Genomic DNA, 26,881 nt, shown 5'->3' on the forward strand with positions numbered 1-26,881 from the left:
TTAGAGCTGAAGTAGGTAAACTAAGGACTAATATTAGAGCTGAAGTAGGTAACTAAGGGACTAGTATTAGGAAAGCATTCGAAGTGTAGGTAACTAAGGGACCGATATTAGAGCTGGAAGTGTACTAGGGCTAAATTAGAGCCGAAGTAGGTAACGTGACTATTAGGAGCTGAAGCAGTTTAGGTAACTAAGGGACTGTATTAGAGCTGAAGTAGGTAACTAAGGGGACTATATTAGAGCTGAAGTAGGTAACTAAGGGACTATATTAGAGCTCGAAGGTAGGTGGCAACTAAGGGACCGATATTAGAGCTGTAGTAGGTAACTAAGGACTATATTAGAGCTGAGTGGTAACTAAGGGACTGATATTAGAGCTGAAGTAGGTAACTAAGGGACTATATTAGAGCTGAAGTAGGTAACTAAGGGACTGATATTAGAGCGAAGTAGGTAACTACGTGAACTATATTAGAGCTGAAGTAGGTAAATACGGGACTATATTAGAGGTTGAAGTAGGTAACTAAGGGACTATATTAGAGCGGGAGTAGGTAACTAAGGACTATATTAGAGCTGAAGTAGGTAACTAAGGGACTGATATTAGAGCTGAAGTAGGTAACTAAGGGACCTATATTAGAGCGTGCCCAAAGTAGGTAACTAAGGGACTGTATTAGAGCTGAAGTAGGTAACTAAGGGACTATATTAGAGCTGAAGTAGGTAACTAAGGGACTGTATTAGAGCTGAAGTAGGTAACTAAGGACGAATTATATAGTGAAGTAGGTAACTAAGGGACTATATTAGAGCTGAAGTAGGTAACTAAGGGACTATATTAGAGCTGAAGTAGGTAACTAAGGGACTATATTAGAGCTAAGTGAAGGTAACTAAGGGACTGTATTAAGTGCGAATATAGTAACTAAGGGACTCATATAGAGCTGAAGTAGGTAACTAAGGGACTATATTAGAGCTGAAGTAGGTAACTAAGGGACTATATTAGAGCTGAAGTAGGTAACTAAAGGGACTATATTAGAGCTGAAGTAGGTAAACTAAGGGACTATATTAAGCGCGAAGTAGGTAACTAAGGGACTGTATATAGAGCTGAAGTAGGTAACTAAGGGACTATATTAGAGCTGAAGTAGGTAACTAAGGGACTATATTAGAGCTGAAGTAGGTAACTAAGGGACTATATTAGAGCTGAAGTAGGTAACTACGGACTATATTAGAGCCGAAAGTAGGTAACTAAGGGACTATATTAGAGCTGCATAGGTAACTAAGGACGATAATTAGAGCTGAAAAAAGTAGGTAACTAAGGACTGTATTATAGCTGAAGTAGGTAACTAAGGCTGTAATAGAGGCCGAGTATTTGGTAAGTAACTAAGGACTATATTAGAGCCGAAGTAGGTAACTAAGGGACTATATTAGAGCTGACGTAGGTAACTAAGGGACTATATTAGAGCTGGTGTAGGTAACTAAGGGACTGTATTAGAGCTGAAGTAGGTAACTAAGGGACTATATTAGAGCTGAAGTAGGTAACTAAGGGACTATATTAGAGCTGAAGTAGGTAACTAAGGGACTATATTAGAGCTGAAGTAGGTAACTAAGGGACTGTATTAGAGCTGAAGTAGGTAACTAAGGGACTATATTAGAGCTGAAGTAGGTAACTAAGGGACTATATTAGAGCTGAAGTAGGTAACTAAGGGACTATATTAGAGCTGAAGTAGGTAACTAAGGGACTATATTAGAGCTGAAGTAGGTAACTAAGGGACTGTATATTAGAGCTGAAGTAGGTAACTAAGGGACGGTATTAGAGCTGAAGTAGGTAACTAAGGGACTATATTAGAGCTGAAGTAGGTAACTAAGGGACTATATTAGAGCTGAAGTAGGTAACTAAGGGACTATATTAAGCGGCGAAGTAGGTAACTAAGGGGACTGTATTGTGAGCTGAAGTAGGTAACTAAGGGACTATATTAGAGCGAAGTAGGTAACTAAGGACTATAGTGCAGAGCTGAAGTAGGTAACTAAGGGACTATATTAGAGCTGAAGTAGGTAACTAAGGGACTATATTAGAGCTGAAGTAGGTAACTAAGGGACTATATTAGAGCTGAAGTAGGTAACTAAGGGACTGTATTAGAGCTCGAAGTAGGTAACTAAGGGACTATATTAGAGCTGAAGTAGGTAACTAAGGACGGATTGTTTAGCTGAAGTAGGTAACTAAGGGACTATATTAGAGCTGAAGTAGGTAACTAAGGGACTATGGGTATGTAGAATGAAGTAGGGTAACTAATGTAATGATATTGGAGTTGAAGGTAAGTAACTAAGACTGTATTAGAGCCGAAGTAGGTAACTAAGGGACTATATTAGAGCTGAAGTAGGTAACTAGGGACTATATTGTAGCGGATGAGGGTAACTAAGGGACTATATTAGAGCTGAAGTAGGTAACTAAGGGACTATATTAGAGCTGAAGTAGGTAACTAAGGGACTATATTAGAGCGAAGTAGGTAACTAAGGGACTATATTAGAGCTGAAGTAGGTAACTAAGGGACTATATTAGAGCCGAAGTAGGTAACTAAGGACTATATTAGAGCTGAAGTAGGTAACTAAGGGACTATATTAGAGCTGAAGTAGGTAACTAAGGGACTATATTAGAGCGAAGTAGGTAACTAAGGGTATTATAGCTCGAAGTAGGTAACTAAGGGACTATATTAGAGCTGAAGTAGGTAACTAAGGGACTAGTATTAGAGCTGAAGTAGGTAACTAAGGGACTATATTAGAGCTGAAGTAGGTAACTAAGGGACTATATTAGAGCTGAAGTAGGTAACTAAGGGACTATATTAGAGCTGAAGTAGGTAACTAAGGGACTATATTAGAGCTGAAGTAGGTAACTAAGGGACTATATTAGAGCTGAAGTAGGTAACTAAGGGACTATATTAGAGCTGAAGTAGGTAACTAAGGGACTATATTAGAGCTGAAGTAGGTAACTAAGGGACTATATTAGAGCTGAAGTAGGTAACTAAGGGACTGATATTAGAGCTGAAGTAGGTAACTAAGGGACTATATTAGAGCTGAAGTAGGTAACTAAGGGACTATATTAGAGCTGAAGTAGGTAACTAAGGGACTGTATTAGAGCTGAAGTAGGTAACTAAGGGACTATATTAGAGCTGAAGTAGGTAACTAAGGGACTATATTAGAGCTGAAGTAGGTAACTAAGGGACTATATTAGAGCTGAAGTAGGTAACTAAGGGACTATATTAGAGCTGAAGTAGGTAACTAAGGGACTATATTAGAGCTGAAGTATAATAAAGGACTATATTAGAGCTGAAGTAGGTAACTAGGGACTATATTAGAGTTGCAGTAGGTAACTAAGGGACTGTATTAGAGCTGAAGTAGGTAACTAAGGGACTATATTAGAGCTGAAGTAGGTAACTAAGGGACGTATTAGAGCTGAAGTAGGTAACTAAGGGACTTATTAGAGCTGAAGTAGGTAACTAAGGGACTATATTAGAGCTGAGTAGGTAACTAAGGGACTATATTAGAGCGAATAGGTAACTAAGGACTATATTAGAGCTGAAGTAGGTAACTAAGGGACTATATTTAGAGCTGAAGTAGGTAACTAAGGGACTGTATTAGAGCCGAAGTAGGTAACTAAGGGACTATATTAGAGCGAAGTAGGTAACTAAGGGACTGTATTAGAGCTGAAGTAGGTAACTAAGGGACTGTATTAGAGCTGAAGGTAAGTAAGACTAGGTGGACCCTATTAGAGTAGTATAACTAAGGGACTTATAGTAGAGCGCAAGTAGTAACTAGGACTGTATTAAGTTCGAGGTAACTAAGGGACTATTAGAGCTGAAGTAGGTAAACCAAGGACTATATATAGCGGAAGTAGGTAACTAAGGGACTTATATTAGAGCTCAAGTAGGTAACTAAGGGACTGATATTAGAGCTGAAGTAGGTAACTAAGGACTATATTAGAGCTGAAGTTAGGTAACTAAGGGACTATATTAGAGCTGAAGTAGGTAACTAAGGGACTATATTAGAGTGAAGTAGTAACTAAGGAAGTATTAGAGCTGAAGTAGGTAACTAAGGGACTATATTAGAGCTGAAGTAGGTAACTAAGGGACTTATTAGAGCTGAAGTAGGTAACTAAGGGACTATATTAGAGGAGTAGTAACTAAGGGACTGTATTAGGCTGAAGTAGGTAACTAAAACTATATTAGAGCTGAAGTAGGTAACTAAGGGACTATATTAGAGCGAAGTAGGTAACTAAGGATATATTAGAGCTGAAGTAGGTAACTAAGGGACTGTATTAGAGCTGAAGTAGGTAAATAAGGGACTATATTAGGCTGTAGGATAACTAAGGGACTATATTAGAGCTGAAGTAGGTAACTAAGGGACTATATTAGAGCTGAAGTAGGTAACTAAGGGACTGTATTAGAGCTGAAGTAGGTAACTAAGGGATGTATTAGAGCGAAGTAGGTAACTAAGGGACTATATTAGAGCTGAAGTAGGTAACTAAGGGACTATATTAGAGGAAGTAGGTAACTAAGGGCTGTATTAGAGGTTATAAGATATTAAGCTGAGTTAAGGCTGTATTAGAGTGGTAGGTAACTAAGGACTATATTAGAGCTGAAGTAGGTAACTAAGGGACTGTATTAGAGCTGAAGTAGGTAACTAAGGGACTGTATTAGAGCTGAAGTAGGTAACTAAGGGACTATATTAGAGCTAAAGTGTCTCCCTCAGTGTCCCTGCAGCTGTCGGCGCGGGAGTGGCGTGCGGTGTATGTGTCCGTGGTCTCGGTGCTCAAACACCTGCTGGTGGGCCTGGTTCTGGTGGCGCTGGACTTCCTGGTGTTCTGGATGATGGATCAGGTGCACCACCAGGTGAAGGGGGACGTCGTGGCCAGAGGTGAGCAGAGGTGAAATGTAACTAAGTACATTTACTCCAGTACTTGTACTTCAGTACCAAATGTTGAGGTACTTTGTACTTGAGTCTTTTTCTTTTCATGTCACTTTCTACTTCTCTACATTCATCTGTTCCAGCTTTAGTTACTAGTTACTTTAGTTACTCCGCTACATTCATCTGTTACAGCTTTAGTTACTAGTTACTTTAGTTACTCCACTACGTTCATCTGTTCCAGCTTTAGTTACTAGTTACTTTAGTTCCAGCTTTAGTTACTAGTTACTCTAGTTACTCCGCTACATTCATCTGTTACAGCTTTAGTTACTAGTTACTTTAGTTACTCCACTACGTTCATCTGTTCCAGCTTTAGTTACTAGTTACTTTAGTTCCAGCTTTAGTTACTAGTTACTTTAGTTACTCCGCTACATTCATCTGTTCCAGCTTTAGTTACTAGTTACTTTAGTTCCAGCTTTAGTTACTAGTTACTTTAGTTACTCCGCTACATTCATCTGTTCCAGCTTTAGTTACTAGTTACTTTAGTTCCAGCTTTAGTTACTAGTTACTTTAGTTACTCCGCTACATTCATCTGTTACAGCTTTAGTTACTAGTTACTTTAGTTACTAGTTACTTTAGTTACTCCGCTACATTCATCTGTTACAGCTTTAGTTACTATTTACTTTAGTTACTAGTTACTTTAGTTACTCCGCTACAAGTCCAGCTGAGATGATGAGACCTTTAAACACAACTGGTTGGATCCTTTACACTTTCTACAATGTAACAGAGTATTCATACAGTGTGGTATTAGTACTTTTACTGCAGTAAAGGATCTGAATACTTCTTCCACCGCTGGAGGCAAGGCAGCCCCCCCCCACCCCGATACGAACACACAAGAATGTTAAAGGTGCTGTACGAAGATCCAGGACTTAGCCCAAAAAAATTTGAACATCAACAACTTCTCAGTCCCTCCCCCCTTTCTGCTAAAGCCCAAAACGGTCTCCTAGGCCCCTCCCCCCACAAGGGAGAATGAATGCGTATACATGAGCAGTGATTGACATGCAGTTAGACACCTCCCTGGCCCTGATTGGTGCATCTGTACAGTTAGACACTCCCCCTGGCTCTGATTGGTGCATATGAACAGTTAGACACCTCCCCCTGTGCCTGATTGGTGCATCTGAACAGTTACACACCTCCCCCTGGCTCTGATTGGTGCATCTGAACAGTTAGACACCTCCCCCTGTCCCTGATTGGTGCATCTGAACAGTTAGACATCTCCCCTGGCCCTGATTGGTGCATCTGAACAGTTAGACACCTCCCCCTGTCCCTGATTGGTGCATCTGAACAGTTAGACACCTCCCCCTGGCCCTGATTGGTGCAGATCCCTCTCCAGGCTGTAGATGGAGCCAGAGGAGCTGGATTTATTTTATAAATGACCTGCTTCATGTAGTTCTACTGGAACATAGAGTCAGTTTCAGCAGATATGACAGAAAGTTACTTTTATAAGTCTTACCTACTGCACCTTTTTTAAGTGTGAGTCTGAGCGGTGGTAACCATGGTAACCCGCGGCTCCAATCGCCAGCGCCGGTGAAGGTGACGCTGCAGGTGAACGGGTCGGGCTACGCCTCGGACATCTTCCGAGACCTGGTGGCCTCGTTCGCCGTCCTGCAGCGAGGGAACGTCACCGTGATCAGCAGGAAGTGTCTGCTGCCGCCGTCGGAGCCGGACTACGCCGGCTGCTTCGTCCTGGGTGAGGCCACGCAGGAAGTGACATCATAGCCTTGTGTTTTTTGTTGTTCAACCCTAACCCTGTACAACATTTCACCCGTTTTTTTTTTCTAAAATGTTTCTACATCCACTGTGACATCGCGACCATAGGCGCCGATTTATGTTTTCCTCCGTGGGGGCTCGCAGGCGCACACCTTTTTAAAAAATAAAGTAGGCTAGTCAAAAAAACTTTTACATTTCAGAACCTTAGGCCGGATACTGTCAGTGTAAACGCTCATCACTTCAATTTTGTATAAGCACAACCAGACAGTTGGAAAAACAGAAAAATTGGTTAAAATATCCATTTTTTTTTTTTTTTTTGCCTTGACAAATTAAAAATTTTGCTCTTTAAACTGTTTTTTTTTTCAATTTTTTTGTTTTTTATTCAGAGGATCAGACATTTAGAGAATTACAAAATTGCGTCTGAGCTCCAATTATTCACAATACTGCCACCATGGTATTCTCTCCCTCTACTTTGCTGACCATGCAGGTTATTAACTGCATATGGACCAAAAAAAAAACAAAAAACTAAAAACTGATAGATAAATAAATCTTTAAAAAATAAAAATATTTTGTAGACAAAAACATAAAAAAAAAAAAAAGGCCAAAGAAAAATGTTAAAACGTTGACAGCATCACAAGAATAACAAATGTTGAAAAAAAAACGTCAAAAGCATCAAGGGCCAACTCGGTTCCTGATTGGCCAACGGCAGATTCAAATCAAATGATTTATGATACGATGAGTGGGTTGTGTTTACTGGCCAAAAGTGGCGTTTAACTTGCAAGGTGCAACTGGAGGTTTCGGGGGGGTGGAGGAGAGAATACCATGGTGGCAGTATAGTGAATAATTGGAGCTCAGACGCACTTTTGTAATGTTCTAAATTTCTGATCCTTTTGAATAAAAAACAGAAAATTGGAAAAAAAAAACAGTTTAAAGATAAAAAAAATTTAATTTGTCAAGGTGGGGAATAAAAAATGAAAAATTTGATATTTGAACCCATTTTTCTGTTTTTCCAAAGGTCCATTTGTGCTTAGAGAATTTAACTGATCTGATTACAGCAAAGACAACGTCGGCAGTATTGACGGCAACATAGGCTCCAGAATATTTCCTTCTGGATTGACAGGTGCAATAGTTGTAAATTGATTTTTTTAATTACATTTATATATCATTTATATCAAAACCTCGAGACTTTCAAAAATCAACATGTCATTAATTAATATGTATTAGTGTCAAAATGACATATAAACATCTTTTCCTGTTCTATTTTGCCTGGAAACGCTTCCAACACGCTTGCGTCTCACGTGAAAAACAGGCATCGGTTGTATTTCTAGCATGCGCGCGGCGCTTTGTATGCGCTCTAGTTACCTGTTGTTTCATGGGAGCCGAAATATCGGAACGCCCACGCGCCGACACGCCGCGACGACGCTTCCCAGCTGTGTTAAACCGGCCTTAGGTAACAGCCCCGACACTAACACACGCCCTAATAAAGCCGTAAAGTAGGATGTCTTTCAGCTCGGGACAGCGCCACTTCTCACAGATACAGACAGGACCGGAGGTGAGAAGTTTAACTGACACGTAGCAGCGATCAGCTTCGTGGGAAATTAATAAATCAATGCCACCGACAGAACCAATCACACTATGACAGACGCTCCACTCAGCACCACCTGCAATGTTTAATTTTAAATGAATGTAAAAATTAACTGGCAGTCATGACTTTTGCGTAAACATGCTGAACAAGTGGTGTTGTCTACGCTGTATACAGCGGACCTAAACATACACGCCACTTTCTACAAGTGCCGTGTTGTCGTATGTTCTGGTTGGTGTGTCTGGGTCTTTTGGTGGTGGGTGGGGTGGAAGCCTGGTTGTGTTTTGACTGCTTGTGTTTGTGTGTCAGGGTTCCTGCTGGGTCTGGCTCTGCTGATCGCTCTGTTCGGAGGACTCGTCAGGCGCAGCAGCAGACCTACCTGTCTGTGCTCTTCTATCATCCAGAGAGAGAGCTAGCCACACACACACACACACACACACACACAAACACAAGAGGTACAACACACACACACACCACACACACACACACACAGAGGTACATACACACACACACACAAAACACACACACACACACAGAGGTACACACACACACACACACAAACACAACCCACAACCACACACACACACACACACACACACACACAAAACACAACAACACACACACACACACAACAACACACACACACACACACACACAAACACAACACACACACACACACACAGACCCATGCACACACACCACACACACACACACACAGAGGTACATACACACACACACACACACACACACACACACACAGACCCATGCACACACACACACACACACACACACAGAGGTACATACACACACACACACACACACACACACACACAGAGGTACATACACACACACACACACACACACACACACACACACACACACAGAGACCCATGCACGCACACATACACACAGAAACAGAAACACACACATGCACACATACACAAGCAAGCATGCACACACACAGTTACATACGCAGACAAATACACATGCACACACACACACACACAGACACACACACACACACACACACACACACAGTTACACACACAGACAAAGACACAGACACACATGCTTTTATTTTGGCATCTTTCACAACCTGCTTATGTTTCCTTGGAGGATTTTTTTTGGAACGAATGCTAGAGACACAAAGATGATGTAATCTGATCCTGACATCATCACACTGAAGATCAGGTCAAATGTAAGCCCCGCCCCCTTTTGTCACAGTAAAGGTGTTTGACAGACAGACAGACAGACAGAGGAGACAGACAGACAGACAAAGAGAGGAGACAGACAGAGAGAGGAGACAGACAGACAGACAGACAGACAGAGGAGACAGACAGATAGACAGACATACAGAGGAGACAGAGACAGACAGGCAGACAGAGGAGACAGACAGACAGGAGCAGTTGTGGGTGAACGGTCACGTAGCAGGAAGGTATGTGAAGAATCTGTAGAATGAGTCGGAGACTCTGCAGGTCTGAACAGATCCACCTGAGACTGAGAGTCCAGACCCCCTTTGAGTCACAGCAACTCTCCATAAATCCTTGACAAAGCAACAACCTGGACCCTATCCCCCCTGCAGTGGTGTCTTGAGTGACTTATGTGAACAACAATCTCCAAGTTGGTAGAAGTTGGTCCAGACAAATGTTCAGCATCAGTCAGCGCCCACACGTACACATCAGGACTTTATCATCGTAAAACACACTTCATTCAAAGTGGACAGAAACTAAATAAAACTACCAAAAGCCGTCTTGGTTCATCTTTCCACTGTTCCAACAATCACCACTCTGGTTTGGTTGAAATAAACCCTTAATTCACCCATTTACATGTGGAGATATGCTGCTCTATACACGCTAAAAGTCCTGATTATTTACATGGAGTCTGGTGGAGATATGCTGGCTCTATACACACTAAAAGTCCTGATTATTTACATGGAGTCTGGTGGAGATATGCTGGCTCTAAACACGCTAAAAGTCCTGATTATTTACATGGAGTCTGGTGGAGATATGCTGGCTCTATACACGCTAAAAGTCCTGATTATTAACATGGAGTCTGGTGGAGATATGCTGGCCTCTATACACGCTAAAAGTCCCTGATTATTAACATGGAGTCTGGTAACCGAACTATCTGGCTCTATACACACTAAAATCCTGATTATTTACATGGAGTCTGGTGGAGTTATGCTGTCACGCTACTTCGGGAACCTGTTTCTTTACGATTCTTACCGAACGTTTAAGCTCTATCTCAGTAGGCCGGCTTCAATTCAATTCCATTAGGCTTTATATACAATATCAAATCACTAAACATTTATAGTTATCTCAGACGACCAATTCACAAACATACAGTAAGCAGCACGCATAGACACCTTTACAAAGCGAGGCCAACCAAACAATTCCAACACTTACAAAACAGCAATCCAATTCCAACAATTCCAGTAATCCTCAAGAGCAAGCAGCAGTGCGACAGTGGCGAAGGAAAAACTCCCTCTTGGGGAAGAAACCTCGGTAGACCCAGGCTCTTGGTAGGCGGTGTCTGACGAGCCGGTTGGGGTGTTGATGAACAGTGGCGATAGTAGTCACATTAATAATGGAACAGTGACTGGATGTAGCGGGAGGCTGCAGGGTTCAGCAGGACGCAGCATGACATTGCAGGGCATCGCTGAGCTCAGCAGGAGTGCAGCAGGACCCGAACAGACAGCTGCAACCAGGGTCTTGGTGCCAACGTTCTCCAAGGAAATACGCTGGGGAAAAAAGCATAAGGACTCGGGGTAAACTCCCCAGAAGCTAGGATTAGTAACAAGCATTTCTGGGACGGGCTGCACACAAATAGTAATAGTAATAGTAACAGTAATAGAAACAGTAATAGAAAGGGAGAGGAGAGAGCAGCTCAGTGTGTCAAAGGAAGGAAGTCCCCCCGCAGTCTAGGACTATAGCGCGCTAAGTATAACAGGTAACTAAGAGACAGGTCATAAGGAGAGTTAGCTTTTCGGGCTTAGAACTCTCCCCCTGCGGATCTGGCTTGGCTGGCCGCCTCCCTCTACTTTGTTATGTATTATTAATCTAACAATTATGAAGAGAAGCAGTTGGGCCAGTTAGGTGAACACTGCAACTCCTCACTCCTAACTATAAGCTTTATCAAATAGGAGAGTTTTAAGTTCATTCTTGAATGAGGTGACAGTTTCTGCCCCCGAACCCAGATCGGGAGCTGGTTCCATAGGAGAGGAGCCTGATAACTGAAGGCTCTAGCTCCCATTCTACTTTTAGAGACTCTAGGTACCACCAGTAACTCTGCATTCTGGGGCGCGAGTGTTCCTGTGGGACAATAGGGTATTAGGAGCTCTTCTAGATATGATGGTGCTAGACCATTTAGAGCTTTGTAGGTCAAGAGAAGGACTTTAAACTCAATCCTGGATTCAACAGGAAGCCAATGCAGAGAAGCTAATACAGGAGAAATATGATCTCTTTCTTAGTTCTTGTGAGAACACGCTGCAGCATTCTGATCAGCTGGAGAGTCTTAAGAGACTTATTTGAGCAACCTGACAGTAGGGGAATTACAATAGTCCAGCCTGGAAGTAACAAATGCATGGACTAGTTTTTCAGCGCCGCTTTTGAGACAGGATATTCCTAATTTTGGCAATGTTACGAAGATGAAAAAAGGCTGTTCTTGAGGTTTGTTTTAGATTGGCATTAAAGGATATATCCTGATCAAAGATAACTCCTAAATTTCTAACAGTGGTGCTGGAGGCCAGGGCAACACCATCCAGAGTAGCTATATCTCTAGATAATGAAGTTCGAGGTGTTTAGGGCCCAGCACAATAACTTCAGTTTTGTTAGGGTTTAACATCAGAAAATTATAGGTCATCCAGGATTTTATATCCTTAATGCACTCTTGAAATTTTGCTAGCTGACTGGTTTCGTCTGGTTTGATTGACAAGTATAATTGGGTGTCATCCGCATAACAGTGAAAGTTAATTGAGTGTTTTCTAATAATATTGCCTAGAGGAAGCATATATAAGGAGAATAGAATTGGTCCAAGCACTGAGCCTTGAGGAACCCCATGGCTAACTTTAGCTGTGACTTTGGAGGATTTATCATTAACATTCACAAATTGAGATCGATCAGAGAAATAGGACCTAAACCAACTCAGAGCAATTCCTTTAATGCCAACCAAGTGTTCCAATCTCTGTAACAGGATTGAATGGTCAATTGTGTCAAATGCAGCACTAAGATCTAGTAAAACAAGAATGGAGACAAGACCTTTGTCTGCAGCAGTTAAAAAGGTCGCTAGTAATTTTCACCAGTGCCGTCTCTGTGCTATGATTCTTCTAAATCCTGATTGAAAGTCATCAAATAAACTGTTGCTATGTAGAAAATCGCATAACTGATTAGCAACCACCTTCTCAAGGATCTTGGATAGAAAAGGAAGGTTAGATATAGGTCTATAGTTTGCTAAGACCTCAGGATCCAGGGTGGGTTTTTTTCAGAAGAGGTTTTATCACAGCTACTTTAAATGACTGTGGTACATAACCTGTTAATAGAGACATATTGATCATATCTAGTAATGAGGTGTTAACCACAGGTAATGCTTCTTTGAGTAGTCTCGTTGGGATGGGGTCCAAGAGACAGGTAGATGGCTTAGCTGAGGATATCTTTAACATTAATTGTTGAAGATCTATAGGATAAAAGCAGTCTAAGTATATGTCGAGACTAGTCTTTATTTCTAACTCGCGCTGTTAAAGGTGAACCGTTAGAAGTTGAGTGTAAAATGTGATGAATTTTATCTCTAATTGTTGTAATTTTATCATATGAAGAAGCTCATGAAGTCATCACTACTCAGAGCTAGAGGAATAGGATGGCTCAGTAGAGCTGTGGCTATCTGTCAGCCCTGGACAGTGCTGAAAAGAAACCTTTGGGTTGTTCTTTTGTTTTCTCTATTAGTGATGAGTAATAGTCTGATCTGGCCTTCTTAGGGCCTTCCTATAGGTTTTGAGACTTTCTTGCCAATCCAAACGAGATTCTTCCACCCTTGTTGGAACGCCACTTACATCTCGAGGTTTCGCGAGATTTGTTTTAATTTTATGAAGTTTGGGAGTTATACCAAGGTGCTAGTTTCCTTTGCTTCATCATCTTCTTTTCAGGGGGAGACGGAGTCTACAGTCGTGCTCCGTAGGTACAAGTGTCGTAATACCGTCTACAAATGCATCAATTTGAGAGGGACTGAGGTTAACATACAGGACCTCTGTTATGTTAAGGCATGACATAGAGTCGAATGCTGTTGGAATATCTTCTTTAAATTTAGCTATAGCACTGTCAGATAAGCATCTGGTGTAGGAGCTTTTATCTAATTTAATATAATCAGGTAGTAAGAATTCGAAAGTGATTAAAGAATGATCTGATAATACCGAATTCTCGAAAATACATTAAATCCTCTATTCAATACCATATGCCAGCACAAGGTCGAGGGTGTGGTTAAAACAGTGGCCGCCTTGTGCACACTCTGACTGAACCATTGAATCCAGTAATGAGTTGAAAGCAGTACTAAGCTGTCATTGTCAACGCGTCCACATGGATATTAAAATCACCTACAAGAAGTACTTCGTCTGATTAAGGACTAAACATGATAAAAACTCTGAGAATTCAGATAAAAATTCAGAATACGGACCTGGAGCCCTGTAAATAACAAACGAATATAATTGGCTGTAATGTTTTCCATTTTGGATGTTGAAGATTAAGAACAAGACTTTCAAATGAGTTATAATGTAATTTAGGTTTAGGAGTAATTAGCAGGCTTGCATCAAAGATGGCTGCAACTCCCCCTCCTCGCCTGAGCCTCTAGGAATTTGAGTATTAATATGACTGGGAGGAGTGGCTTCATTTAGACTAACATAGTCTTCATGGCCCAGCCAGGTTTCAGTAAGACAAAATAAATCAATTTTATTGTCTGATATCAACTCGTTTACCAGTACTGCTTTAGAAGACAGAGATCTAATATTTAATAGTCCACATCTAATTTTCCTATTTTGTTCTATTGCAGTAGTTTTAATTCCAATTAGGTTGTTAAGTATAGCGCATCTTTTGTTTACCTTTGATTTAACCGATCTGAGCCGGGGGACAGACACCGTGCTTATTAGACCATGAGTGGGCGACTGTCTAACGGAAGCACAGAGGGGCTGTGAGCACTGCACCTCTGATTACTAATATCAAACTTGGGTTGTCATGGTTTATGTCTGATAAACTGTTCAGATTTTTTGATATGAGAGCCGCACCGTCCCCAGGTGGGATGAATGCCGTCTCTCTCAATCAGACCAGGCTTTCCCCAGAACGCCCCTCCAGTTATTCACATAGCCCACATCATTAGCTGGGCACCACCCGCACAACCAGCGGGTGGAAGGATTGACGCACGGCTGTACATTTCATCATTGGTCAGGTTTGGCAGGGGTCCAGAGAAAACTACTGAGTCCGACATTGTCTTTGCGTATGCACAAAGTGACTCAACATTCATTTTAGTGATCTCCGATTTACGACCATTACCACCTACGTGAAGTATGATCTTACTGTATTTACGGTTCTTTTTTGCCAGCAGTTTTAGATGGGTTTCTATATCGCCCGCTCCAACATTATGGGATCCATCCCATAATGTTGTCAGACACTTAGAATAATAATCTGCGTCTGTCAGCAGCAACAACAGAACTTTTAGTGGACTCTAACTGATGCTGAACATCTGTCCTGTAGGGTTATATTACAGCCCGGTTCTTGCTTAACACTGGACTACTAAAAACATGGGACCATAGGGTCCAGGTTGAAAAAAAAAACAAAGCTTTAAAGTGCTGCATGCCAAGATGAAATAGAGCACTTCAGAGATAAAGACTCTTATCTCTGAAGTGCTCTATTTCATCTCATTCAGAGCAAACCTGCTTTGATCAGAGGATCCTCAGACTCTGAAAGAATGTGTGAAGAAAGAAAGTGAAACCTAACACTGACGAGGGTTAGGGTGTGTGTGGTTGTTCATCAGGAGAGGATCTGGTTCCTCCGGCAGCAGATCCTGGATCAGAGGCGGGCGGAGGGGAGAGCGCTAAGAACGACTGCAGGAGGAGGAGGAGGAGGAGGAGGAGGAGGAGGAGGGAGTCGCCTTCAAACTCTCCTGCTGAGGTACAAACATGTTGTCTCCTCCACTGTCCAGAGTCAGAGCTCAACAGTCAATCATTCAGCTTCACAGAAACCACACAGAGGGTCCAATCTAGCACCTGGCCCGGTCTGACCCAAGTGTCTCTGCTGGTTTAAGACCGACCCAGTTGTCAGTTTCCTGTCCAGCGTGCTGGTCTTACAGGGAGGTGTGTTCAGGTGCATTCTGGGCGTGCTGGTCTTACAGGGAGGTGTGTTCAGGTGCATTCTGGGTGTGCTGGTCTTACAGGGAGGTGTGTTCAGGTGCATTCTGGGCGTGCTGGTCTTACAGGGAGGTGTGTTCAGGTGCATTCTGGGCGTGCTGGTCTTACAGGGAGGTGTGTTCAGGTGCATTCTGGGCGTGCTGGTCTCACAGGGAGGTGTGTTCAGGTGCATTCTGGGCGTGCTGGTCTTACAGGGAGGTGTGTTCAGGTGCATTCTGGGCGTGCTGGTCTTACAGGGAGGTGTGTTCAGGTGCATTCTGGGCGTGCTGGTCTCACAGGGAGGTGTGTTCAGGTGCATTCTGGGCGTGCTGGTCTTACAGGGAGGTGTGTTCAGGTGCATTCTGGCCATGCTGATCTTACAGGGAGGTGTGTTCGGTGCATTCTGGGTGTGCTGGTCTTACAGGGAGGTGTGTTCAGGTGCATTCTGGGTGTGCTGGTCTTACAGGGAGGTGTGTTCAGGTGCATTCTGGGTGTGCTGGTCTTACAGGGAGGTGTGTTCAGGTGCATTCTGGGCGTATTGGTCTTACAGGGAGGTGTGTTCAGGTGCATTCTGGGCGTATTGGTCTTACAGGGAGGTGTGTTCAGGTGCATTCTGGGAGTATTGCTATCTTGAGGCAGTGGGAAGTGATCGCGCCATTGACCAACAAAAACCTGGTCTAAAGTCAATAACGCAGCATTTCATTGTTGTTTTAACAGAGCATTAGTAAAATGCTCCTAGGCTCGTGCACACTATGCTTGTTACACACACACACACACACACACACACACACACACACACACACACACACAGCAGCACACACACACACACACAGCAGCACACACACATGCAGAAGATTACAAATAAAAATATTACGGTACAAATCCTCCATCATAACAGCAATGCTCCAAGGTCCAAACACACCTGGCTTTTAAAGGGAATGGGAGATGCTCCCTGATTGGTTGATTGCATGTTACGCCCAAAACACACCTCTGATTAATGAAGACACTAAGGACAACCCTTTAGAACCAGGCGCCCGGCGCACGGAGCCATTTTTACCACAGTCAAACTAGCAAAAGTGGATTTGGACACGCCCTGAACACACCTGCACCATGCGCTACACAGTGTTCTCAGCAGGTGGTTTTAAACGAAGTGTGTGTGTGTGTGTGTGTGTGTGTGTGTGTGTGTGTGTGTGTGTGTGTGTGTGTGTGTGTGTGTGTGTGTGTGTGTGTGTGTGTGTGTGTGTGTGTGTGTGTGTGTGTGTGTGTGTGTGTGTCTCAGGTTACCTGGAGGGTCTTACCTGTCTCACCTGCTGGGTCTGTCGTCAGTCAGCTGTCTGTTCTGTGGCGAGGCGCTGAGACCAGAGGACGACAACACGACAGCCTGTGATGTCCCCCGGTGTCCAGGTACAGACCCAGACCCAGACCAGAGGGAGTCAAACTCAACTTCACTTCAACTTAGGGCTGGGCGATAGGGAGAAAATCAGATATCACGATATATTCTTGACCAAATACCTCAATATCAATATTGCGGCGATATTCTAGGGTTGATAACTGGTGCTTTAACAAAATATCTTCACACTTAAATTTTAGATAAACTAGTGCTGTGCCCGTTGAAAACGGGCCGATTGCTTGGCCTGTGGTGTTGCTGCTTGTAGAATTTATCAAAATCAAAGTGTACCCCAAAATGACTTAACAGAAGGACCCTGAACCACTTAATACAACAACTCCCCTGTATAGCCTACTATCTATTGACTAATGCTGCGTTCCAGGCAACCCGTAACTCGTGTTTTCACAACCTTCTACCCGTGAAAGTGTCCTGGAACGGCACTCAGACCAGTAACTTACTACTCGTGAACTCGTACCAGATGGTTGTACTCCCAGTTACAGTTTTTTTGACGTCACACACACATTAACAGCAATGGCGACCCCCGTTGATGCTGTACAGACGCCATTTATTAACAGTGATAAGTAGAAATAAACAGACCTACAGAACAGGCCAAAAGTTTGGACACACCTCATTCAATGTGTTTCTTTATTTTCATGACTATTGACATTGTAGATTCTCACTGAAGGCATCAAAACTATGAATGAACACATATGGAATTATGTACTTAACAAAAAAGTGTGAAATAACTGAAAACATTTTTGCTTTTTTTATTAATAAGGGAAAAACTTCCACTAATTAACCCTGACAAAGCACACCTGTGAAGGTAAAACCATTTCAGGTGACTACCTCATGAAGCTCATTGAGAGAACACCAAGGGTTTGCAGAGTTATCAAAAAAAGCAAAGGGTGGCTACTTTGAAGAATCTAAAATATAAGACATGTTTTCAGTTATTTCACACTTTGTTGTTAAGTACATAATTCCATATGTGTTCATTCATAGTTTTGATGCCTTCAGTGAGAATCTACAATGTAAATAGTCATGAAAATAAAAAGGAAACACATTGAATGAGAAGGTGTGTCCAAACGTTTGGCCTGTACTGTAAATAGGCAACGTAAAGTAACATCGATAGCTAACGTCAACGTTAGGTAGCCGCTAGCTAACGCTAGCTAGAAGGGTTTGTGGTGACTTTGCCTGGAACCCTACCAAGTCGTGAGTCGTGACTTGAAGTCGTAACTTACGGGCTAAAAACTGTGTCTGGAACGCAGCATTAGTGTAGGCTACGTCTACATCAGAGGAGGACATAGGCGCCGATACCGTGGGTGCCAGCGACTAGAGCGGCAAAAGCCAATGTGTGCTTCTTTTACCGATATATATTTAACGATATCTTTTGCATTTCTTATCCAAACAACGTCAAACTGCACGTACTCGTGCCTGTAGCAAGACACCTGTCAAGTTTGAAATCCATCGGACTAACGGTTCGAGAGATATGCGCTTAACGCACACCCACACAGACAGACAGACGTTCCTGCAATTATAGATAGATAATCATCAGTAATGTGGAATTAATGTCTAAGTGGGGAAAAGGCAAATAATAGAACAGTTACAACAGTCTGGTAAGTTCAGAAAAGTACATCACTTTACTGTAATGCAGCCTTTAAAACCAGGAAAAGACACTTACCGTATTTTCCGCACTATAAGGCGCACTTAAAAGCCTTTAATTTTCTCAAAAAACGACAGTGCGCCTTATAATCCGGAGCGCCTTATATATGGATCAACCTCTCGGATCACTGCCCCATTGACGGGACACTGCGTCGCTGTAACCTCGATAAAACTTCCACTCATTCGCGTTTTTATAACTTTAAATATTCAAAATATACAGCCATGCGACACACCAATTGAAAGCTTAGCCTCTAATGATTAATTTAAGCCCACATACAAAGCATACGATGATTTATAGCAGTTACACAACTGTTACAAAGTAAACAATTTACAATAAAACAATTCAGCCATAATCTGCGCAGCTGTCGAGAGTGCATCCATACCTGTTTTCGTTGTCCTTTCAGCAACAAAGTGGTATTTTGGCCAAAACTTGATTTTCATAAATCCACAAGAGTCCAAGGAAATGTAATATCCGAGCTTTATATTCCAAAACGATCTCTTCGCCTCACGATGTTGAAGTTTCTGGCCGAATCACAACGGAAAAACGCGAAACAGTTTTCCATTTCCACACTTGTCATCGCCGCTAGCTTCTCTTGCCCAGCTCGCTACATGATCGATGTGGGCGTCATCGTATTCCCTAGCTTCTAAGCTTTCGATTGGTAGCTCATATTAGCCAACCCGTTCAGGTTTGCCTCTGATGTGGCCAATGGAAGCGGACAAGCCGATGACAACATGTCAGGGACATAGACAGTATATAAGGGACCACGTTGAGACGATCGCCATTTCTCGGACCACTTAGATTTAAATGCTGTAAGGATATTATATACTGTCTAGGGAGTGAACGGAGTTGTCAGAACGCTTCATAAAGTTTGACTTTATCTGTTTTGTTGACGTTCCCTTTAGCACAGCTCCATCTAGTGGATGCATAACGCAACCCCAGTCAAACGTCTGACTGCAGTATCTTCTATTCTGTGCGCCTTATAATCCGGTGCGCCTTATAGTGCGGAAAATACGGTATGTCATATCAGTCATATTCAACTTGACTAAGGGCCACGCTGGAATGAGAAAGTCACATCAAGGGCCAGACATGTTGGGTTTATTGACGTGCTTTTATTTAGAGAAAGTCCAATATCTTTAATGACTGTGTGTCTCGTAAAGCTTTCTCACGTTCTCACAGTTCAGTCAATCTATCAGTTTAAAGTTCAGTTTCACAAGAAGTTCCTTATCCATCGTAGAGTTTAGCAAATCAAACAAATCAAAGATTACATTTAGGTTTTCTGTGTGTGTGTGTGTGTGTGTGTGTGTGTGTGTGTGTGTGTCTCCACTGCTGCAGGGTCAGTGTGCAGCTAAAGTTACAGTCTGTTATCTGTTGGACTTCAGCTAAGTCAACAGTTAGACACTCACTCAGCACACACACACTCTCAAACACACACACAAACACACACACAGAGGTTCACACACACACTCACACACACTCATTGTATTCAGAATAAGCCGCTGTCCACAGCTGAAGACATGATAGGAGAGAGAGAGAGAAGGAGGGAATGACATGCAGCAAAGGGCCGCAGGTCAGAATTAAACCCGCGGCCAATGCATCTATAAATGTGCGCCTGCTCTACCAGCTGAGCTAACCGGGCCACTGGTGACCGGTCTTAACGTCACAGCAGCAGCTCTGTGACAGTCAGTCCTCCACATCCTGTGCTCCACATGTTGTTCCAGCTCTCGTCTTCTTTTACGAGCTGCTGCTTGTGTTTTTGCAGGCGTGTACTGTCGGCCCTGTTTCCTCAGTTTGGGAAACACGTGTGTCGTCTGCGCGCGACCTCTGACCTTCCAGGAAGACGGCGAGGAGGAGCGGTGAGTGTCTCTAACCTCCACTGTCACGCCTCATAGCTGACCCACACATTCAGACTCAGGGAGTCACATTAAAGTGCCCATATTATGAAAAAAAAATCACTTTTTCTGGTGATTTGGGGTGTTATTTTGTGTATCTGGTGCTTCCACACTTTGAAATAAATCCATCCATGGTGTTCTGAGTGAGATCTGGTTTCTGAATGTGTCCTGCCTTCAGTCTCCTGGTGAGCTGGTCAACATCTGCACGGCTTTCTACGGCACTAGCCGAGACCAGGGGGCTAGGGGGCTAACCGTTAGCATGCTAGCTCATTCTCAATGGCAAAACACTGCTACAACACACACTAGTTCACCCTAATCTCCAAAAGAACTACGTCCATGTCCCTGTTCTGCAGGGATTCTATGCTAAGATGGAAGTGGGCCCTCGTTTAGAAGAAGTCTCCCGGCTAAGACTGAAGTTGGAGAAACAGCTAGCTAGCTCATGTAGTCCTTACCTAGCTACTGAGCATGTAGTCCTTACCTAGCTACTGAGCATGTAGTCCTTACCTAGCTACTGAGCTAGTAGTCCTTACCTAGCTACTGAGCATGTAGTCCTTACCTAGCTACTGAGCATGTAGTCCTTACCTAGCTACTGAGCATGTAGTCCTTACCTAGCTACTGAGCATGTAGTCCTTACCTAGCTACTGAGCATGTAGTCCTTACCTAGCTACTGAGCATGTAGTCTTACCTAGCTACTGAGCATGTAGTCCTTACCTAGCTACTGAGCATGTAGTCTTACCTAGCTACTGAGCATGTAGTCTTACCTAGCTACTGAGCATGTAGTCTTACCTAGCTACTGAGCATGTAGTCTTACCTAGCTACTGAGCATGTAGTCTTACCTAGCTACTGAGCATGTAGTCCTTACCTAGCTACTGAGCATGTAGTCTTACCTAGCTACTGAGCATGTAGTCCTTACCTAGCTACTGAACATGTAGTCTTACCTAGCTACTGAGCGTGTAGTCTTACCTAGCTACTGAGCATGTAGTCCTTACCTAGCTACTGAGCATTTAGTCTTACCTAGCTACTGAGCATGTAGTCTTACCTAGCTACTGAACATGTAGTCCTTACCTAGCTACTGAGCATGTAGTCTTACCTAGCTACTGAACATGTAGTCCTTACCTAGCTACTGAGCATGTAGTCCTTACCTAGCTACTGAGCATGTAGTCTTACCTAGCTACTGAGCATGTAGTCCTTACCTAGCTACTGAGCATTTAGTCCTTACCTAGCTACTGAGCATGTAGTCCTTACCTAGCTACTGAGCATGTAGTCTTACCTAGCTACTGAGCATGTAGTCCTTACCTAGCTACTGAACATGTAGTCCTTACCTAGCTACTGAGCATGTAGTCTTACCTAGCTACTGAACATGTAGTCCTTACCTAGCTACTGAGCATTTAGTCCTTACCTAGCTACTGAGCATGTGCAACTGCCAACAAAGATGTTACAGCAAAGAGATGTCTCACTCTGTAGCTAAAACAGAGACCTGAACACAGGGTGAAAAGAGGAGCTGCAGCAATGTGCAGTACAACAAAAATATGGTGTTTTTAGAAACTTAAACCATGTAAACCTATTCTGGTACAACCTCAAAATACAATTATAAAAATGAGCATAATATGGGCACTTTAAAAGATTATAATCTGAGGAGAATTGTAACTAACTCAAGTTCTGTACTTAAGTACAAACTCAAATAACATGTACTTTACTTTAGTGTTTCCATGTCCTGCTACATCTCAGAGGGAAATATTGGACGTTACTTTTGAAACAAAACCTGATATTTCAGAGTAAATGGTCGAAACCAAAACATTTTATTATTTCATTCAGGGACTCCAGCGATGACGAGCAGCTGAACCCGATTCACATCGCAGACACACCACTGATGAAGAGGAGAGACGAGGGAGACAGAGACAGCAGAGAGAGAGACGAGGGAGAGAGAGACAGCAGAGAGAGAGACAGCAGAGAGAGAGACAGCAGACTGGACTCTGACTCTGAGCTCAGGTAGGCCTCTGCAGTACTTTGATCACCTGATGATTACTGTAGTAGTTGTATTAGTATGAGATTATTCACGTCAATACTGAACACATAAACCACCTGTGTCAAACTCGAGGCCCGCGGGCCAAATCTGGCCTCTTGCAGATGTTGATCCGGCCCGTATATCAATTCAGGTTCACAATACATTTCGGCCCACCTATTGTTTGTAGCTTTTTCTGAAGTTTTTGTCACTTTTGCAGACGCTTTTGGGTCCTTTTCTGGCGTTTTTTCTTTGATGTTAGTAGTTACTTTTTGGGGGCTTTATGTGGACCAAACTGTAAGTGAGAAGACTATATGAGACGCTGCAATAATCCAGTAAAATATCCTTGAGTTTTTCGATGAAATAAAAGCATGTGAATAAACTAAACATGTCCGGCCCTTGATGTCATTCTTAGTTTCCAGTGTGGCCCTCTGGGAAATTGAGTTTGACACCTCTGGCATAAACTGTAAGAAAGCTGCAGCAGATTGTGGAGGTTTTTACCTGCAGAGCTTGTGTTTTCCCACGCTGCCTGCTGTCAGTGAAGCAGACATGTCGTACCAGGACACAGCCGGGTCGGACGACAGCCAGGACTCCTTCTACTCCTCCAGAGGCCTCCAAACCGTCATCGTACACGGACCGGACGAGCCCCCAAAACCTCCAGGATCCTGATCCAAAAACCATCTGCTGCTTTCAGCACAAAGGTCACTTTGTAATTAAAGTTATTAAGCATGAAATGAAATCGTGAAATCTGGTTTATTATAAAGCAGAAAGACAGAACCAACAAGTCCTCTAAACCTTATGAGGATATAGGTAGTTTATTTTACATTTTCAAGGAAAAAGTGGTTCCCTCTAACCCCTCCCACAGGAGAGTTCTCCGTCCTCATATCTAAACCATGTGGTTAACGTTGTGAAATGGTCCCAGTTTGGTTAGGTTAAGACACCAAAACTACTGAGTTAAATTGGTAAAAAGATGGAGGTTTGGGTTCAAATCGGACGTGACTTCACTTCCTGAAGGTGACGGAGCTCCGTTTGGTCCCTAAAGTAAAAAAAAAAACTCTGTTTCCTTTTCTCGGTCTCCTGGGGGAAAGTCCTGTGTTTGTTTGAAACACACACAGAGACACACACACACACACAGAGACACACACAAACACACACAAACAAACACACACAGACACACACACACACAGACACACACAAACACACACAGACACACACACACACACACACACACACACACACACACACACACAGAGGAGTGTACTGACGTGGGGTGATGTAGGTCTTGGGGGTTTTCTAATCTTGTCCAAACTTTTTCATGATAGCTTTACTACTGCCCAAGTGAAAGAAATCAGTGTGTGTGTGTGTGTGTGTGTGTATAGGTGTGTGTGTGTGTGTGTGTGTAGGTGTGTGTGTGTGTGTGTGTGTGTGTGTGTGTGTGTGTGTGTGTGTGTAGGGGAGGACTCTCAGCAGGAACAGTGTGTGTGTGTGTGTGTGTGTGAGGGGAGGACTCTCAGCAGGAACAGTGTGTGTGTGTGTGTGTGTGTGTGTGTGTGTGTGTGTGTGTGTGTGTGTAGGGGGAGGACTCTCAGCAGGAACAGTGTGTGTGTGTGTGTGTGTGTGTGTGTGTGTGTGTTTGTGTATAGGGGGAGGACTCTCAGCAGGAACAGTGTGTGTGTGTGCAGCCTCTCCCTCTCACTCGGTCCCTGCTTGTTGTCTCTGTCGGACTCTCTGTGACTTTTCAAGTTTTTTGGCGACCAAAGCTAGGTAAGCTCAGCTGTGGACTGATTGATCATAGTGTGTGTGTGTGTGTGGAGAAAATGAGTTGTTGAAAATCTGAAGAGCAAAATTCAGAGGCAAAAAAAATCAGATATATAATTTCAATGCATAAATATTCAGAATGCAAGAAATGAAATGGCTTTTTAATTTCAAAATCCGATGAAACAGATTTACTTCCATAGCAGTTATTAGTCTGAATGCATTCCTACAATGTCCCTAAATCCACATTTAGGTCCTGTTTCTGCTGTAAAAACAGGAAACTGTTGGGCAGGTCTGTTAGTGGAGGACGTTCTGTCACAACCAAAAACACTTATTATAAAAACAAAAGGCTTAATAATTGTCATTTCATGTAATGATGACATTAAAGATGACATTAAAAGGGACACATATAACTCTGTTTTATGTTTCACTTTATTTGTGCATTCAACATGTTTTCATGTCAAATCTTCCAGATCTTTCATCTATAATCTAACCAGCCTGTTCTCATGAACCAAATGTCCAAAATTTAAGCTCTATAAGTCGTATGAGTTCCACATTTTGTTGTTGCTGTCATCACCACGCTGACTGCTGCTCTATAAGAACGTGGCTGCAGTTGAGTTTAATTCAACTTTATTTATAGTATCAAATCATAACAAGAGTTATTTCAGGACACTTTACAGATAGAGTAGGTCTAGACCACACTCTATCATTTACAAAGACAAAAATTCCAGTAATTCCCCCAAGAGCAAGCATTTAGTGCCACAGTGGCGAGGAAAAACTCCCTTTTAGGAAGAAACCTGGGACAGACCCAGGCTCTTGGTAGGAGGTGTCTGATGGTGCCGGTTGGGGGTCTGATGAACAGTGGCAATAATAGTCACAATAAAGATAATGGATCAGTGACTATAGTAGTAGATCAGTGAAATAGTAGTTGTAGTAGTTCATGGTGTAGCAGGACACTGCAGGGCGTGGAAGGGAGTAGCAGAGCATCGAGCAGGACCGAGGTGCCACCCTAATCAAAGGAAAACTGCGTGAAGAGAAAACATAAGGACTCTGGGGAATAAGCTCTGAACCGACTTATTTCATCTTTTCGGTGCCTAAACTTAACGTTTGTCGCCTCATAACTCTCACTCTTTCTTTCCTAAACCGTAATCTCGGCTCACAGTCACCTGTTCTCAGGTAACTGAACCACACTGATACACCGAGCTGTGATGGAGGTCTGGGGACCGAGCTGTGATGGAGGTCTGTGGACCGAGCTGTGATGGAGGTCTGTGGACCGAGCTGTGATGGAGGTCTGGGGACCGAGCTGTGATGGAGGTCTGGGGACCGAGCTGTGATGGAGGTCTGTGGACCGAGCTGTGATGGAGGTCTGTAGACCGAGCTGTGATGGAGGTCTGTGGACCGAGCTGTGATGGAGGTCTGTGGACCGAGCTGTGATGGAGGTCTGTGGGACCGAGCTGTGATGGAGGTCTGGGGACCGAGCTGTGATGGGGGTCTGTAGACCGAGCTGTGATGGAGGTCTGGGGACCGAGCTGTGATGGAGGTCTGTAGACCGAGCTGTGATGGAGGTCTCAAAGCTCTGCAGCTGATGTCATGTGACCAGCCGGCCTTCTCCTAGTTCTCTTATGACATCATCTGAACCTGTTAATGAGAATGGGTTGAACCAACAGAGGATTGTTCTCTAAGGGTTAAATGTCAACTTAAAGCTGATGATAGATGTGTGAATGATGTGTTCACTAAAAATAAAAACGTCTCTTAGTGCAGCTATAACTTTGTGGTTACTAAAACAGCAGCCACACACACATACACACACACACACACACACACACACACACACACACACACACACACACACACACACACACACACACACAACCCTGTCAGATGAACTCATCATTCATTCAATACCGCAATTGTTTTCTGGGGTTTTTGCAGCTTTTTTTCAGATATTAGGGAAGTAACAATAAAAGAATACAAAGTTTGTAAGAAAAGAGTTCTCGTAACGGAAGGAAGTCAGAAAGTGGCACCAACAGTTTCTTGACATATGTCCCAACCTTTCTGTCCGTCAGTCAGTTAGCGCTCGGCTCACTCTTCTGTCAGGAGTCCCAACCTGAAGAGACTGAAGTAAGGATGGCAGTTTGGGACAAAAAGATTCTCTGGGCCGTCATGTTGGTCCTGACAGGTAAGACCAGAGTCCCAACATGGACCCAGTCAGTGGGGGGACAAGTCTTCAGATCCTTTACTCTGTGGTGAAAGGCTGACGCTTGGATTGTGGAAGAAGAAGGTGAAGTAGTGAGAAGAGTTGGAAAAGTGGGAATGGATTTAATTAGTAGGAATGGTTTAGAAAAGTTGAAGAATACCCAGAATGCTTTGAGAGATGTGGAATATAATGAGTTAATATTTGTAGTTTTTTTTTAAGGTGATGCTAAATGTTTTAGTGTGCGTGTGTGCGTGTGTGCGTGTGTGTGTGTGTGTGTGTGTTTTAGTGTGTGCATGTGCATATGTGTGTGTGTGTATGCTTGTATGTGTGTGTGTATATTTGTGTGTGTGTGTGTGTGTGTGTTTGTGTATTTGTGGGTGTGTGGTATTCGAGTATGC

General features: G+C 43.0%; 3 protein-coding genes across 3 annotated transcripts in view; all 3 read left to right on the forward strand.

The window, feature by feature from the left end:
* Positions 1 to 4,725: 4,725 nt before the first annotated feature.
* dcst2 (DC-STAMP domain containing 2) lies at positions 4,726 to 8,646 on the forward strand (the record flags this gene model as incomplete). Its single annotated transcript, XM_039806202.1, is given in 3 exon segments — positions 4,726 to 4,890; positions 6,461 to 6,628; positions 8,540 to 8,646. Coding segments are annotated over 3 exon segments (440 nt in total), but the record flags the coding sequence as incomplete, so codon positions are not given.
* Positions 8,647 to 15,197: 6,551 nt separating this feature from the next.
* The window catches only part of LOC120563015, a 33,794-nt gene continuing 22,110 nt past the window's right edge, over positions 15,198 to 26,881 (forward strand). Inside the window, exons 1-5 of the mRNA XM_039807026.1 lie at positions 15,198 to 15,378; positions 16,873 to 16,997; positions 20,400 to 20,493; positions 22,345 to 22,518; positions 23,039 to 23,232. Coding sequence (XP_039662960.1) covers positions 22,400 to 22,518; positions 23,039 to 23,232 — 313 coding nt within the window. The 5' untranslated portion in view covers positions 15,198 to 15,378; positions 16,873 to 16,997; positions 20,400 to 20,493; positions 22,345 to 22,399. The remainder of the gene's footprint in view (positions 15,379 to 16,872; positions 16,998 to 20,399; positions 20,494 to 22,344; positions 22,519 to 23,038; positions 23,233 to 26,881) is intronic.
* LOC120563019 (sialoadhesin-like) overlaps positions 24,189 to 26,881 on the forward strand; it is a 9,887-nt gene continuing 7,194 nt past the window's right edge. The window contains exons 1-3 of the mRNA XM_039807030.1: positions 24,189 to 24,295; positions 25,449 to 25,500; positions 25,752 to 26,465. Coding sequence (XP_039662964.1) covers positions 26,414 to 26,465 — 52 coding nt within the window. The 5' untranslated portion in view covers positions 24,189 to 24,295; positions 25,449 to 25,500; positions 25,752 to 26,413. The remainder of the gene's footprint in view (positions 24,296 to 25,448; positions 25,501 to 25,751; positions 26,466 to 26,881) is intronic.

The sequence above is a fragment of the Perca fluviatilis genome, chromosome 7 (assembly GCF_010015445.1).
Source record: "Perca fluviatilis chromosome 7, GENO_Pfluv_1.0, whole genome shotgun sequence".
Lineage (NCBI taxonomy): Eukaryota > Metazoa > Chordata > Actinopteri > Perciformes > Percidae > Perca > Perca fluviatilis.